General features: G+C 42.5%; 1 protein-coding gene across 8 annotated transcripts in view; it reads right to left on the minus strand.

Annotated features, from left to right (window-relative positions):
- Window positions 1–1116: 1116 nt before the first annotated feature.
- The window catches only part of poc1a (POC1 centriolar protein A), a 521349-nt gene continuing 504379 nt past the window's right edge, over window positions 1117–18086 (minus strand). For 2 of the 8 annotated variants that reach the window (XM_087272095.1, XM_087272094.1), the window contains 2 exons: window positions 11252–11443; window positions 3436–3746 (listed from right to left, as the gene is read on the minus strand). In XM_087272095.1, the coding sequence (XP_087128221.1) occupies window positions 3654–3746; window positions 11252–11443 (285 nt within the window). In that variant the 3' untranslated portion in view covers window positions 3436–3653. 8 annotated transcript variants of the gene reach the window in all.

An 18086-nucleotide genomic window follows, 5' to 3' on the forward strand; every position in this document is an offset into this window, starting at 1 on the left:
AATGAGGAGGTCCAGGCAACATTTCCAGGTGCTGATAAACCAGGAGATTTTTCAGTTTTTACTTTTTAAGAACAGTAACCTGCCATTTTAACTTTTAAAAGCACATTTTAACTTAAATGTTGACGTTTTTAGTTTTATTTTTTTTACATATACAGTTGAAGTCTGAATTATTCGCCCCCCTGAATTATTAGCTCCTGTTTATTTTTTCCCCAATTTCTGTTTAACAGAGAGCAGATTTCTCCAGCACATCTTTAATCATAATAGTGTTAATAATTCATCTCTAATAACTGATTTATTTTCTCTTTGTCATGATGACAGTAAATAATATTAGACTAGATATTAAAAAATAAACCAAAGGGGGGCGAATAATTCTGACCTCAACTATAAGCACAGCACAGTGTTAATGTTCACACTATTTATAATGTTTAAAGCGGCTGACAGTAATAACTATTTTTAATAATAGGAATTAACCTGTCTTACTTTTGAACTGTACAGAGCTGTATCTGCTTTAAGTAAATAAATATATTTGGAGACGCGGTGGCGCAGTGATAGTGCTGTCGCCTCACAGCAAGAAGGTCTCTGGTTTGAGTCCCGGCTGGGTCAGTAGGTGGGTTTGCATGTTCTCCCTGTGTTGGCGTGGGTTTCCTCCGGGTGCTCCGGTTTCCCCCACAGTCCAAACACATGCGCTCATATTTAAAGTCTGGTCTTATTTTCTACACCTTTAACTTCTGTGTCTATATAATCCTTTCCCAAATCGCCAGAAATCAGTTTTAAGAACGATGTGTTTATTTATTTTCCAAGCTCACAGCTGCTTGTAACTGCATTTGGTTCTGCGTGTATATGACAAATATAACTATAATTAGTGCTGTCAACCTCAAAGAGGGTAACGCTGGCCCTTTAAGAGCCGCAGCTCTGCATCACAGCTGTGTGTGTGTGTGTGTGTGTGTGTGATGGTGAATGGATCCACCTCAGTGTAATCGTTAACCTCATTAACTATTCGCTCTTTCATAAATCCTGTGATGGTCTGATTCTCACGCCTGAACACGTATGCGTGTGTGTGTGTGTGTATGTGTGTGTGTGTGACGTCTGCGGTTAAACATGAGAGCTGGAGCATTGAGAAATAGGACAGTGTGTGTTTATTCACTACATCTGAGAGATCCTCCATCTTGAAGCTCACAAATGATGATCAGATTCCCATCATGCACTTCAGCAGGGCGAAGGAGTGTTTGATTCCAGCACAGATGCATGCTGGGAGACCCCCCGGGCGGGACACAATGGCCTTTTATCTGTCCAGATGAGCAGCAGCTCCTCGCGTCTCCATCCTCTCATCTGAAAACCCTCTCACACACCGTCAAGAGCAGAACGAGGAGCTGTGCCTATTAATCTGACTGGGAACACACACACACACACACACACACACACACACACACTACTGATGGACAGCAGCATAGGGTGTCACGGTGGTGCAGTGGGTAGCACGTTCGCCTCACAGCAAGAAGGTCTCTAGTTTGAGTCTCGGCTGGGTCAGTTGGTGTTTCTGTGTGGAGTTTGCATGTTCTCCCTGTGTTGGCGTGGGTTTCCTCCGGGTGCTCCGGTTTCCCCCACAGTCCAAACACATGCGCTATAGGGGAACTGATCAACTAAACTGGCCGTAGTGTATGAGTGTGTGTGTGAACAAGTGTGTATGGGTGTTTCCCAGAACAGGGTTGCAGCTGGAATGGTGTCCGCTGTGTAAAACAGATGCTGGAATTGTTGGCGGTTCATTCCGCTGTTGAGACCCCTGATGAATAAAGGGACTCAGCTGAAAGGAAGATGAATGAATGAATATTTAATGTTTTTGGGCGGGGCTTGTTCTGTCTGCTGCTTTGTTGATTGGACAGAGGTGGGTCTGAAGTGGGCGGGGCTTGCCTCAGATGATTGACAGCAGTAATGTTCAGCTCTTTTCTTTTATTGATGTATTTTTTGATGTTCCGCTTTATGTGTGTGTGTGTGTGTGTGTGTGTGTGTTTTCAGCAGCTCAGCTTCATCTCCTGCTGTTAGTCTGGGGTTTGAGTTTCCTCAGAGCTCCTGATCGGCCCACGCAGAGCTGAGATGAGCTTTCCACTCGGCCGTCCAGTTCAGCCCACAGAAACACACTGCAGATGAAGAGCTGTACTGCTGCAGACATGAACACCGCCTATAATCATCATCTACACACATACACACACACACACGCACGCACGCACACACACACTCTAGCCTAACAGATTGAATTCATGCTTGTCTTCATATTGTTGACACTGTGTGCTAGCTCTTTTTAAATTAGCTTGCAGTTCCGCTGTTAACACTTAAAGACGGTGTTTCTCCAGCAGAAGAGTGATATTAAAGGAGAGCCATGCTGTAAATGCGCCTCTGCTGTCTGTAGAGTGTGTGTGTGTGTGTGTGTGTGTGTGTGAGTTTGAGCTGAGAAAATCACACAGGTAATGTTCTCCAGCTCTCTGAAACTGACCTGTTCAGGCTTTGATCCTAACTGTGGCGTTTTGGTGACTGTCGCTTTAAATGCAAATGAGATTGTGCTCTTTTCAGAAGAGGGCGGAGCTAGAGATGATGATGTAAAACAGGACTAGCTTTATTAAACACTCTAATGGCTAATGGACAGACGGCTGCTTCTCACTCAGGGCTGCTGTTTATGCTAATGAGATGGAGAGATAGGCACTAGTGGGCGGGGCTTTCCCCCTCTGATGACACGTACGAAGGGAGAATGTCAATCACAGTGTTTCTGCAGACTGTGTACATCAAGTCTGATTAGAACTCATGTTGAGCTTTAGAGGCTGCTGGAAACACACACAAACACACACACACACACACACACACACACACACACACACACACACACACACACACACACACACACACACACACACACACACACACACACACACACAAACACACACACACACACACACACACACACAAACACACACACACACACACACAAACACACACACACACACACACACACACACACACACACACACACACACACACACACACAAACACACACACACACACACACACACACACACAAACACACACACACACACACACACACACAAACACACACACACACACACACACACACACACACACACACACACACACACACAAACACACACACACACACACACACACACACACACAAACACACACACACAAACACACACACACACACACACACACACAAACACACACACACACACACACACACACACACACACACACACACACACACACACACACACACACACACACACACACACAGCCCTTATAAAGGTGATTATTGCAGAATAGGTGCCATTAAAGCAGCAGAATGTCACCTAGTGGTTAAACTCGGTATTGCAGTACAAATTCAAAACATCCTAGAGGATTTTTTCACTTATAAATGACATGATGGTGAGTAATTAACGACAGAATTTTAATTTCTGGGTGGATTTAACCACATTTATGTGAAGAATACTCACAGTGTACATTATAAAAGTTTCACAGCAAGACAGTAAAGAATAGTGAACTGCACCGTTATAGTGAAGAGTCAGTTTATACCACAGTGAGTAAAGCCAGTGATTCAGCAGGACACACACACACACACCGCCGGCTGCAGATGGAGGATTTGTCCATCAGTGTTCAGTCAGGGCCTGACGCTGTTGCTCCAAACACTCCTTCAGCTTGTCCTCCGTCAGAGTCAGTCGCTGCTCCAGAATGGCCACCGTCTACAACACAACAACAGATCACACACACACAGACATTCTCAGAGTTGTGAAATGAGTGTTGTGTGAGCTTCTTTGCAGTATAATAATAAATAAGTATATTAATAATCCAGTAAAAGTAGAGTTGGGCAGAGGGACAGATGCAGGCGTTGATGCTGCTCAGCGGAGGCGTTTCTACAGCGTGACATCATCAGTACACAGTCTCTCTGCAGCTGCGCTCAATGAATACGGAAGGTTTCGCTTTCAGAATGTCTTCATAATTCAATAAACTGAAGGTCAGAGCTCAATCTGATGCCTTAAAGAGAACATGTCTGACTCAAAGATAACCACAGTGCTTTATAAGGATGAAGACAGAATTATTTCTCAGCCTTTGAGTTCTTTTTTGTTCTTATTTGTTCTTCTGGAGAAGGTCTTATTTGTTTTATTTCAAATTATTGTTTTAAACTCATTTAAAGGTCAATATTTTTTTAAATATTGAATTTAGAGCCATAATGACGGTATATTGGTAAACGTATTGGTTGTAATAAGAACAATAACAGTATTACTATCAAAAATGATAACAGCAGAAGTCAGCTGAAGTGTGGACGGGTCTGTTTTCTAGCGAATGGGAAAGGAAGCAGAATGGGGAGAGGGAAAGACAGTGAGTTTGTAGCGTGGGAGGCAGTCATAATCTGTCGTCACAGGAATGCATGAATGGCATCTATTTTAGCCGCCGCAAACAGATGTGCCGTTCTCTGCGAGACAAACCCTCTGATTATGCGGGAGGAATACGAGCGCTGTGTTCATGAGGCAGAAGCAAACACCACATCCTCTATGTGTGTGTGTGGCGGAAGCACAGACCGAGTGTGTGTGTGCCAGGGTCAGCATGGCGGAGAGAAACACACTGCGCGTAATGTAAAGTGGGGGCTCGTCCGGGACGACTCCATTCACTAGTCCTCAAAACAAGCAGACATCACTCCAGAGGACACCGCCATCCTCACAAGATGCTCTAGAGGAGGCTCTGCACTGCTGCTTCACGCTTGATCTTGTAGATGATGGAAGAAGTGGTTCACGCGCATTTCAATTTTAACGTTTCATTCTATATTCTTCAACAAACAAAATCACACACGTCTCGGATCAGCGCTTTCATCAGTGTGAGAGTCACAAACGGTTTTCAAGTGATTCAGTAACACTTTACTTGAAGAGGTGTTTATAAGACTGACATTAAACCTTTATAATCAGCATGACACATGAGTGGGATTTTCTTCAGTTCAGTCCAGTTCCTCTGTGTTCCTCCAGCGCTTCTACAGTAGAGTGTGTGGCAGCAGATGAACACAGGAGTTCTAGAGAGCTGAAGCGGAGTCAGTCCAGTGTTCAGAGCTCAAGTTCAGTTCAGTTCAGTTTAATTCAGTTCAGTTCAGTTCAGTTTAATTCAGTTCAGTTCACTTCAGTTCAGTTCAGTTCAGTTTAATTCAGTTCAGTTCAGTTCAGTTTAATTCAGTTCAGTTCAGTTCAGTTTAATTCAGTTCAGTTCACTTCAGTTCAGTTCAGTTCAGTTTAATTCAGTTCAGTTCAGTTCAGTTTAATTCAGTTCAGTTCAGTTCAGTTTAATTCAGTTCAGTTCAGTTTAATTCAGTTCAGTTCGGTTCAGTGTGTTTTAATCTTCACTGCTGGAAGTCCAAACACTGAACAGCAAATCCATCCATGCGCAGCTCCACAAGTCCCAAACCAAGCAGGCCAGTGGCGATATTATGCATGCTCATAACAGATTTATGATACAGTTTTGTTGTTTTGGGAACAAAAGCAGGTTGTGGTGTTTTTCTTTATGTCAAGTTGTCATAACACACAACATCATCAATGCATTTAACACACCATTACTGAAGAGATGACACTTAATTACAGTTGTTATAAGCATGCATAAACTCTCATTCACATTCATGTCATGTGATGATTATAAATGGACACATTATGAAGACCCCTTAAATAAAGTCACAATTTCAATATATCTATCTGAAAGATCCTACTATATGTCAGATTCTCAGTTTTTGCTGGATTTTTACTGACTAAAAAGCTGAATTTCTTTTTCATATTTTTTACATAAGAGTGGCACGACTGCTGCTCTCATTCATTCATTCATTCATTTTCTTGTCAGCTTAGTCCCTTTATTAATCCAGGGTCGCCACAGCGGAATGAACCGCCAACTTATCCAGCACATTTTTAAGCAGCGAACACACACACACACACACACACACACAGACAGTGAGTGCACCCCTCACCAATCTCTCTTTTAAATGAATATCTTCAATAGGAAGCTCTACACTGTTATATTTGTGCATACACATTAGATTAGCCAGAACTGAAGCCAAATCTGGAGAACTCACGATAATGTTCCAAAAACAAGTACACCCTAATTTAGATGTTATAGAAAAATATTAAATACAAATTTAAAAAATGAAAAAAATCAAGAGAAGCAAAAAAAATAAAAATAAAAAGTGTAGTTGAAATTTTGTAGGTTGTAATATTTAGCTTGAATTGAACTTTATTATCTGATGTTTGGTGACTAAAATATTCTTTTAATAAATTAATCTGTTTAATAAATCTGTTTTGCATGGGTGTTTTCCAGTGATGGGTTGCAGCTGGAAGGGCATCCACTGTGTAAAAACATATGCTGGAATAGTTGGCGGTTCACTCCTCTGTGGTGACCCCTGATTAATAAAGGGACTAAGCTGACAAGAAAATGAATGAATGAATATAAATATTCCTCAAATGTCAGCAATAAACCTCATAAACGTCCATGATATTCCAGAAACTCTGTGAACAGTGAGAACCCTGGATTTAGAGTCAGGAATGATCACCATCTCTGTGTGACAAACAGAATGGAGTTTAATAGGGTTGAGATCAGGACTCTGTTCAGCCCATTTCATCTCTTACACACGGACTTCTGCAAAGCATTTGTGCATGAGTGTTCTGTTGAGCCTGTCATGAAAAACACCCTCAGACTGTTGCCACACTCTCAGATCCCCCATGACGGTCTGGAAAGTCATGTACCGGCGTCTCGGCCCAGTGTTATTGTTGTTCTTAGTGTCTGGTGTAGTGTTTTGGGCAGGTAGTGTTCTTCTTGGCGCTCTGCAAATCCAGATCTGTGCTTGAGACGGCAGATGGAGAGGAATGAATCATCAGATTACTCCAGAAAACCCTCCACACTGATCTCAGGCCTGTGTCGAGGACACGATTTCACCAGCGATGTGTTGACGGGGCTTCCCGAGGCAGATGGGGAATGAGGAATGTTGTGACCGACAGCATCACGACTGCAGACACATTTACATTTAGCAACAACATCATCTGCTGAGGCTCCGTCAGGCCTGAACGCCGACGATCTATCCTCAACGCCGCAGCTCATAGGAGGAGTATGACAGGGATGGGAGACATGGATTTAAAGTTATATTACAATCCTTATTTCCAGAGGGCTACGTTTACACCAGTGTTTCTCAACCATGTTCATGGAGGAGCACCAGCTCTGCACATTTTCCATGTCTCCTTAACCAAACACACCTGATTCAGCTCAGCAGCTCAATAGCAGAGACACTCTGAACAACCTGTAAACACTCCGGTTTTATTTGTTTTATTAATTATAATGTTTAATAAGTTCTGATCCTCTGAGCTGATCTGTACTATTTAACAAGTGGAGTAACGCAGAGATGTGTGTGGACCTGCTGAGGCTCTGTAGTGTGTGTGATTACATGATCACATTTACACAACACTGATGATGAGTCACACAAGCTGACGTAGTTTGTGTCTCTGCACACATCAGAGATGGCCGTGGATGTGTTGTTAGTGATCTTCAGTGTTTTTAGATGAGTTGAGCAGTTTTGTCTTTGTCTTCTGGTTAATCTAATGTATCTGCACACATGTATTACTGCATGAGAATATAGGAATGTACAAGAGAGATCTGTGAGGGCGAACTCATGTACACTACTCATCCCAGTGTGCGCTGCTGGTTTAACGGTGTGTAATCTGTGTTAAATCAAGCACACACTGCTGAGAACAGACCAAACCTGCACAAAACACGAGAGCGGCTGCTGAAACTACAGAGAGCTGTGAAGAGTGAAGGAGAGGGGAAGCAGTCAAGCACATCAAGAGCTCTGGAGAACACACACACACACACACACACACACACACACACACACACACACAATGCAGATGAAGACCTGTGAGTACCGAAAACACAAGGCGGCTTTGTGAAAGATGAGGCAGGTGAAGATGCATCCACATTTAAAGGTACAGTTCACCCAAAACTGAACATTCACTCACTGTTTACTCTCCCTCGAGTGGTTTTAAGCCTTTAAGAGATTCTTTCTTCCGATATTTCAGTGCATCACACAGCGCATGAATGTGCTCCACACAGGTTTCTGCATCTCGTTTATATATGAACAGCAGCTACGCTAATTATTCTCTTAATTCTCTATTAACACCTGGGGATGCTCATCCCGAGACCCTCAGATTATGCAGCACCACTGATCGATCCAAGACCAGCGGCGAGATGATCCCAAGGATTCCATAATCCTGGACCAGGCCGTATCCTGAGCAGCTGCTGTGGTGGTCATGGAGGAGTGGAGAGCATGAGACTGAGTCCTGTGATGCTCCAGGGGCAGACGAGTCTCACTGAGGTCCAGCTTCTCCTAGACTGCAGCTCTGCACATGATGTTTGGCTAGAGGACACATGGTCATCTGAGTCTGGTTTCTCTCCAGGTTTTTTCTTGACTTTCGCCAGTTGGTGAAGTTTTTTCCTCGCCGCTGTCGCCACTGGCTTGCATGCTTCGTGATCTGTAGATTATGATGGATTTACTCTTCAGTGTTTGGACTCTCAGCAGTGATTATTAAACCACACTCAACTGAACTTCAGCTCTGAACACTGACCCTGTTTCAGTTCACTATAATCGTCTATGATGAGCTGCTTTGACACAGTCTACATTTGTAAAAACACCACAGAAATAAACCTGAACTGAATAGATTGGTGAAAGTAGAAAATTTATACAGTGGAATGAACCATTGACTATTCCAGCATATGATTTACACAGCGGATGCCCTTCCACCTGCAACCCAGAACTGGGAAACACCCATACACACTCATTCACACACACACACTCATACACTATGGCCAGTTTAGTTGTCCCCTATAGCTCATGTGCTTGGACTTTGAAACACGGAAACCCACGCCAACACGGGGAGAACATGCAAACTCCACACAGAAACACCAACTGACCCAGCCAAGACTCAAACATGAGACTTTCTTGCTGTGCTACCCACTGGACCACTGTGAAACCGCCAGACGATCACTTTAAGACAAATGACCAGAACAGAAGCCCGAGCCCTGATAGACACATTGTTTTCAGTACATGTGAAGCTCTGGATCTTAATGTGGCCTCGGCAGCGTTTCTAAGAATGCCCAGATTGAAGCTTTGGCCTGTTTTATATAGTCTGATTCAGATCCCCAGAATGCTAATTACGGCTCTGGAGTTATTTCTGCTCCGTGTTTCTGCTAGCAGGACAGGCTCGCTCCGCTGAAGGAGCGCTGGAGAACGTGGGCGAGACGGGCTGATGTTCAGTAAACATGCTCCTGATCCTCCCTCAGAGACCCGCGGGCGCAGATCCATCACGGTTTCACATTTCCTTCCTCTGCAAGTGTGCTTTTCAGATCGATTGCAGCCCGGAGGAAAACACAGGACAGCAGAACACCGAGCGCTGAAGGTCACTGGAGACACCTCAGGCAGACCAGTCACCATCATCATACAGATGTGCTCTGAAGAGAAGCAGCATCAGCGGAGGACTCCATGAGGACACTCGAGTTCATAAAAGAGAGTGTTTTGGGGACTCACTATGAGCCTTATGTTTTAAAGGAGATGTGTTACGTCAGTTTTTCAAGATGTTAAATAAGAGTGTGCAGCTGAGTGAGGACACACACAGGTAATGTTCTCCAGCTCTCTGAACTGACCCCTTCAGGCTTTGATCATAACTGTGGCGTTTTGGTGACTGTCGCTTTAAATGCAAATGAGATTTTCAGAAGAGGGCGGAGCTACAAATGCATAAGCATAGTGTCAGATGTAAACAGTAGTGTGTGTGTGTTGTGAGTGCTGGTCAGGTGTGTGTGTGCTTCAGTGTGAGTGTGTGTTGATGCTTCTGTCAGTCTATTTCGCTCCTCATCTAGAACTCCACATCTATAATCCTCTTAGTCTATGCTGACATCATCTTCAGCAGCTCAAACACTCTAATGGCTAATGGACAGACGGCTGCTTCCCACTCAGGCCTGCTGGACATGCTAATGAGATGGACACTAGTGGGCGGGGCTTTCCCCCTCTAATGACACGTACAGCAGGAGAATGTCAATCACAGTGTTTCTGCAAGGGGGGGAGCTACCAAAGAAAGGGGAGGGACTGGTGATAAAGAGGAGGAGCTTCTGGTAAAGGGGAAGGTGATGGAAGATGTTAATGAGGGGAGGAGCTGATGAGCAAGGGGATTCCTGTATTTACTCTGGATTGTGCAAGCAGTTTTTTCTACAGGGACAAACACAACACCTCCTGTTGGTGAATAAAACTGTACTAATGAAGTAATGTTATTATAACAGGTGCTATTTTGCTGTATTTTAATCCACTCATCTGGCAACCATTAAATGTTGATTGGGAAATGGTTTCCACTTCTGGTCTATAGAGAGAAAACAGCGACTGCCAGTTTCAGCTTCTCTTAAAAACTCAAATCATAAATGGACTAAAGAGACAATTCACCCCCCTGTATCTGCACATTCCCCTCAGTCTCAGTCTCAGTCTCGGGTTCGGATGTGAATTATTCATTGGGTTTCCAGCATCTGAATCCTGGATTTCCTCTAATGGGCGCTCGCAGATGTGCTGCGCTATAACCTGATCGGATCTTCATCTGTTCGGCTTTAACACCACGCTCAGAACACAGCACATCTGCATCTGCTGGACTCGAGCCTCATAATTATTCAGCTAAACAACTGCATTGAAGAATCTGTAATAATGTCAAACATGAACTAGATCTTAGGAAATGATCACTACATGTATACTCAATGTGTTCATTTTGCACATATGTGACTCTGTCTTATGTTGCATGGTGGATTTTCGGCAAGAGCGAAAACAAAAACACAGTATGGGTCAGAGTTGAGTGACTGATGTTGTTGGTCCAGTTCTGACTTCATTTTTAAAGCGTCCGCTAGTTATTTTATTTAAGATCTGAGGTGAACGATCTGCTGCTGCTTTCAGAATGCCTATAAATGTCACGTAAATCTGTATTTAAAGAAGCATTTAACACTGAATACAGCACATAATCAGCACCTGAGATGATCATTGTCAGTGGTTTAATCTGTTGTTCTGCTGTGCAAATAGAAACCGTGGATTGTTAGTAGAAAAACTCCTTTTGACATGGGAAAGGGCTGTAATTGCGTGCCGCGCCGTGTGTAGTTAGGACACACTGTTCCTATAGCATGTGTGTATCTACAGCGATGGTCCTGGCTGTACCTGTGTGAGCACGTCCAGCTGGCCGATGATGTGCTGCAGTGTGCTGGTCAGAGCCGCAGGCACGCCGTCCGCATCCGCCTGCTGCTGAGGGGTCGGTTCACACACAGATCTCTCCGCAGACACTCCCAGCAGCGGCGAAACCTCTGTTTTCTGTCCCGAACGACTCTCGGGATCACCGGCGGCTCCGGACGCCTGCAGAAACACCATCACAGCAATTACAATTGATGAAACAGAAATGATGGATGCACTTGGCTGAAAACCCAAACTGCTTTCCAATCATGATTTAGCATTTATTAAAGTCATTCTGTAAGAAGTTTATAACTGAACTCAATAACTTAATGACAATAACATCAAGAACACATTTCACTGACAGTAGAACTGTGTTGTCAGTGAGCGAGTCGGACGGCGGTATTTTATAACAGCACTTTGGCTAACAGCAGGAACAAGTTTACTATACAGAAATGTCCAGTCGGCAGGTTAATGTCCGGTGATCATGCATGGCTCCATTAAAATATGTGTACATGAGCCAAACATACACAGAGTGCAATATTGAGCAACTTTTTTACCTTTTAGTTTTATTAACCCTTGTGCACTGTGCACTGACTCCCCTTCTGTTATGTTCAGGATGAAAACAGAGTTAAAATGCATCAGATTAATAATCTTAAACATATTTTTTTTGCAGAAATCTGTTAATCAACCTCAGCCCTGATCAAAACTACTAAATGTTTTTAAAAATTACAGGATTTTAACTCTTTAATTGCCAAGTTTACAGATGATGTCACTGTTTTGGAGAAATACACACACAATATGACGTATTTTCAATATAAACAGCAGTTGTGGACTGGATTTTTTTACCTTTCATCACAGTCTTGGACATGTGAACGATTAGTAACAACACTGGCCTTGATGCACTGTGAGATATTCATCTTTTCTCCCTAATTTACTGTTGGTGGCTGTTTTTGCCCCATTGACCTCCATTATAAGCACATTAGATGGTGCATAAACACACAGTCTTTGTTTTCGTTTACTCCGTGTAGTTCTGAGAGCTGAGATGCTCATGATGATTTTTTGAGAGACATCAAGGCAAGTGTGCAAAGGTCACTCTCACACACTCACACACTCGCTGTTATACTCCATATAAGATCCAGAACCTAAGCTTTTTTGCACAGGCCTATCTAAATGGTTAAAACTGCCAACTGATGATCAACAGTGGAAATTACACATCTTTTACCTCTTCCCAACAGGGTAAACCAGCAACAATCAATGCTGCATGATCACATGATTTTATGATGGCTTTACAATCAAACATATCTGGTTATACTGGAAGTCAATGGAGCAAAACCAGCACCAACAGTAAATTAGAGAAAATTAATCAAAAACAATGCATCAAAGCTGAGGCTGTTTCACATGTCAAGACTGTGATAAAAGGTAAAAAATCCAGTCCACAACTACTGTTTATATTGAAAAAACACCATTTTGTGTGTTTTTTTCACCAAAATCAGCGAAATCCTTTATTAATTTGGCAATTGAAGAGTTAAATTCTGTACTTTTCTAAACAATTTATTAGATTCGATCAGGACTGAGGTTGATGAGCAGATTTATGCAACACAATTGAATATATATATATATATATATATATATGATGCATTTATTTTACAGATGTTTTCATCTCTAACATAGCCAAAGGGTGGTCAACTTGCCCAGAGTGCATTTTTAAAAATCAAAGCAATTTCTTAAAATATGTGTCAAAATACCAAACATCATAGCTGAGAAACAGCCCAAGCTGTGGCCATATTAAGACTCAAAATCAGCCCAGAGTGGATGAAAACAACCCAGCAGCACACAGGTGTTGATTTGAACAATTTTCAACAAACTGCTCTTGTGCTTCACAAGCTATTGAAATGAAGAGTTTCATAGCGCAGTGCTTTCCGCATCCAGTGTGAAAGCTGCTTCTGTGTGTGTAGTGATGATTGCTATGGGAGAGTGAAACAAGTGCGCTGAACAGTTTTCTCACCACATAGTATTGCAGGAAATGTCTACTTTAGCAGATAATTTGCATCCTTACTATTCAGAATTCTCAACAACATGAGCATTGCACATCTCAGATTATCCCGGTATTGTGCAGCGCTAGTGCTATAGCCTCTTAAGGCTCAAGGTGTTTTTAACATGCATTTTTATTTCTCTTTGCTATTTGGGCTTATTGGAGCCTAATTAGAATAAAAACCTAAGCATCATCTTTTGATATTATGTACTTTTAGAGAAAAGTGATGTCCATATATGTGGACTCATGGTCCGAAATTACATAAAACTCTCTTTCCTGACTGTTTTGTCAGAGAGTAAAAACAACATTTTCCCCATTTTGGACTGTTAAGAATAGTTTTCGGGACATCATATGCTGCAAAACAGTTGCAGGATGACACTGTATGTCTTTAATCAAATATAAAACATTCAAAGTATTTTAAACAGACACTTAAGAGCTAAGACGTGCTGTCCACATATGTGGCCACTAAACCCTGGGAGGTTAAAGGGTGAACTGGCCGAAGCTGTAATGCATACACACACTGAATATAACACATCACGTCTCATTAAGGACAGGGCTTTCTGTGCGGTGTTTGATTGGCATGTACGTGGGCACCAGAATCACTGATGCGTCGAGCTGCCATTTCTGACGATAGTTTGAGGAATCACGCAAGCATGCTGTAATGCTTTAATTAAAGCGCTGAGGGAAGGTAAAGGTCAGCGGTGTAATTCACTCAGGTTGCCTGGTGACAGTATTATGGACAGCAGTGAGAATACTGGACAGAAAACCAGCAATAAAACACATCACTCCAATAAAGCCCCATATCAAACCCCAGATGACTGTGATTAAAGAAGCTCGTCACCACCTCCAGCGGAGTGTGTGTTACACTCACGCTTATGGTGTGTGATATATTACAATAATCCACATGAAACATCTCCATCAGCACAATGCAAACATGCGCCAGACCCCAGTGGTTATTCTGCTGAAGGAAAGCGTCGGGCTGTTCATTACTGCAACTGAAAGAGCAGAACTTTAAACCTGAGGAGCAGATGGAAATGAGGGACACTGACTACTATCAAACACTGCGCAAATGTGTTTTGTCAAGTTTCTAGTGCAAATATTAAAAGATTCTTAAATCAAGAAGCATTTTCTAGACAAGCCAAACATTTGGGTTTGCTATTAGAAATAATGAGACGAAATGAGGAGAGTTTTTAATTAAAGCAAGCAGAATAATCTGACAATGGGGGAAATGAAACAATCTGGTTTTACATTTTGACATGAGATTATTCTGCTTCCCCCATCGGCAGATTATTGCTTATTATTCTGAAAGGATCAGCAATGCTTTCAGAACATCACCATGGGCCTGTGTTCTGAACTGATGTGCTGCTCATCCAACATCAGGCATTGGGTTGGTGCAGAACAGAAAGACGTCGCTCTCACAATAAAGAACTCCTGCTGGAAACATCTGGCAAACAGGTGCCTATGAAGAGCTTCTTCCTGGTCCAGCGAGGTAAATATTTGGCCCTGGTGACCCTGGTGATTCGAGGGCAAACGGGGTGTCTGTTCAACAAAGAGCAGCGCTGAACGCCAGCGGGTCTGAGTATGATAAATATAGAGCTCTGAAAACCGCAGCACAGTTACTGTAGATACAGCAGGAGAGTTCGTCACACACACCAAGACCACCACACACTCTGAAGGAGCCGCTGTACTCGTCCTCATGAAAAGCACTGATGCATGTCATGTGCATTCTGAACCAACAGGGGGCGATAAAAGCCGTTGATGCTCAGTTCACGGCAAATGCAGAATGAAATATTTGCGCGAGTAACTTGCATACAAGTAAATGCAAACATGAGAGGCGGAATTTGCTTCAAAACGTCATCCACATTTGCTGTGAACACAACCTTATCGACCAATCAGAAAGGAGAAAACATTGAAATAGTACACTTAATTACAGGCATGCAGACAGAAACACGAATAAGTTCAATTCAATTCAATTCAGCTTTATTTGTATAGCGCTTTTACAATGTAGATTGTGTCAAAGCAGCTTCACATAAATGGTCACAGTAACTGGAACAGTGTGGTTCAGGTTTTAGTGTTTAAGTTCAGTTCAATTTCCTCAAGTTGTAAATAAGCTGCATCTTGAAAACACAATGTGTACATTTAGCCTTTTATTTAGCGTCATTTCTTCATCTTTATGTTGCACCTGCTATTATTAGTTTTGGAAAACGGTTTTATAATTAAATTAATATTAATATTTCTACATTTTTAATTAAACATTTGCGCTGAAGTTGTTATTCACGCTGGAAATATGATTACGAGTATATTACGAGCATTTACTTTAAAATGTGAAACAGGACTAGTCCTTTAAATGTGGTCAATATGCGAATATAAACTATTAATTGACTGATGTGGTGTGATATATATCGCTATTGGGATATGAGCTCTCTTATATCCTAATATGAGATTTTTGTCATGACGCCCAGCCCTAAAGATCTGTTTATATTTCAGTTTATGCTGTAGTTATACTGTGTAACCAGCCAGAGTGCAGTCTCCTCTGACCAGTGAATCCAGCTCTTGTAATCTAATCAATCAGTGCATTTAGCTATTGCAGTCAGGCCCCGTTTACACTAATATGTTTTCGTTTTAAAGCGCATAAGTTTTGCTACGGTTACGTCATCCGTCCACACTACCCCGGAGTTTGAGCGCCGAGTTTTTTGTAAGCGCTGCAGAGGCCGTGTTCATCCTAAAGCGCTGCAGCTCCGTCTCAGTGTGGATGGGGGAAAACGGAGACATCTGAAAACAGAGGCGGGGCTGCCGACATTCTCCTCTCTGATTGGGGCTTTTCCTCATTAAGTATCCTCTACACACAGCTCAGTCCTGCATCCTCTCCTTCAGTTCAGACTTCACTAGTTTGAGATGGAAAATGGTAGATTGTTGATGAGCAGTCCGACGTGTGCAGCTCTCATAACTGCAGTGCATGCCAGAATGTGTGTGTGTGGTCATGTGATGTGCGTTTTCAGTGGTGTAGTGTGCACGGAGAGCTGTTCAGAAACAGCAGGTGAAACGCCAGTGTGGACGCGGATCGCTTACATTCTAAAGCGCTGTTTAAAAGTAAAACGTATTCGTGTAAACAGGGCCTCAGTTTAATCAAGTGAAATCACTGATTATTGTGGTCCACCTGTCAGAGGGGTGGATTTTCCTGGTTCTCCGGTGATGCTGCAACAGAGGGACGCCACAAGGTGTGTTTCTGCACTGCCAGATCAAATATTTACTAGTGGAGTAAAGCCTCATATAAAGCACACGCGGCTGCTCGCTCGACACACTGCGCTGCTATATTTAACCATGAGGAAAACAGTTCATATGGACAGCATTCGCTCTAGCAGGAGTTTGAGGATCCTGAAACTGGCTCAGTTTTGATGTTTTTGTTCATTAAGATAATTACACATCAGTTTAATAAAACTAGATCAATCATATTTGCGGTATTTAATAACTTTATCTTCAGCTGAAATAATGCTGATGATCAACTACACAGACAAATTATTCACAGGTGATTTTTTGGATTTACATTTTTTATTTACGTTAAGTGGTTGTGAACTTTATTTTTGGGCTGAATTTAAAGAAATAAATTAAGTTGAGCATTACTAAAATTAATTTATTTGTTTAAATTCAACACAAATTGTTTGCAACAATTATGCTGAATTATTTTTTTAGTGTGTATTATGCAGGAAACAAAATTAAAAAGACTTAATAATTAATATCATGAACATCAGCTCATTAAATCACAAAAGACAGAAGAATGGAAAAGCCTCTGTTGATTTGATCGATCTCTATATTATTAGTAAATCTTACAGCATTTTTTGTAATAGTTTGGTTGAAGGTGCTGTAAGATTTGCACTCTTCTGCATCAAACAATGCTAAAGTCAGTTATTCTGCTATGAGAATGCGCAGTCCCTGTCAGAATGTCTGTCACCCCGGGTTGCCAGATGGTGGAAAACAGTGCATTTCACATCAGTCCTCAGACTCTCAGTGCATGCGGCTGCAGCTGTAAATGCGCCCTCTGCAGGACAGAAGCAGCCGCAGAACTGAGATGCAGATTCAGTTATTAAAATACACATCAGGGGGGGTTATTTAGCTAATAATACAAATATAACTAGTTTAAACATGAGCTGAGCAGCTTACAGTGCATCATCAGCCACACTGTCAGAAATCTGGCAAACTATAGCACGTGCATGAATTAAATTTCATTCATTTTCCTTCAGCTTAGTCCCTTTATTCATCAGGGGTCGCCACAGTGGAATGAACCGCCAACTATTCCAGCATATGTTTTACACAGCTGATGCCCTTCCAGCTGCAACCCATCACTGGGAAACACCCATACACACTCATTCACACACACACACTCATACATTACAGCCAGTGTAGTTGATCAGTTCCCCTATAGCGCATGTGTTTGGACTGTGGGGGAAACCGGAGCACCCGGAGGAAACCCACACCAACACGGGGAGAACATGCAAACTCCACACAGAAACACCAACTGACCCAGCCGAGACTCAAACCAGAGACCTTCTTGCTGTGAGGCGATCAGGCTACCCACTGCACTCCACTACACAGTAATCCTGCGTACTGCACCTTTAAGAAATCTACTCATATTCACAATGCGAATGTGGACCGCTCTTATTTTTACTGCAATAAAACAAACCACACCCACCCATGATGAGCTCATCAAGCCCCGCCCACATCTGCACTGGACCCAGAAGTGCACAAGAAGAAGAGTCTGCCGCCATTCAATCACATGATCACACACTGCGCAGAGAT

Source organism: Danio rerio, chromosome 11, assembly GCF_052040795.2.
Source record: "Danio rerio strain M-AB ecotype USA chromosome 11, GRCz13ab, whole genome shotgun sequence".
In the NCBI taxonomy this organism is placed as follows: domain Eukaryota; kingdom Metazoa; phylum Chordata; class Actinopteri; order Cypriniformes; family Danionidae; genus Danio; species Danio rerio.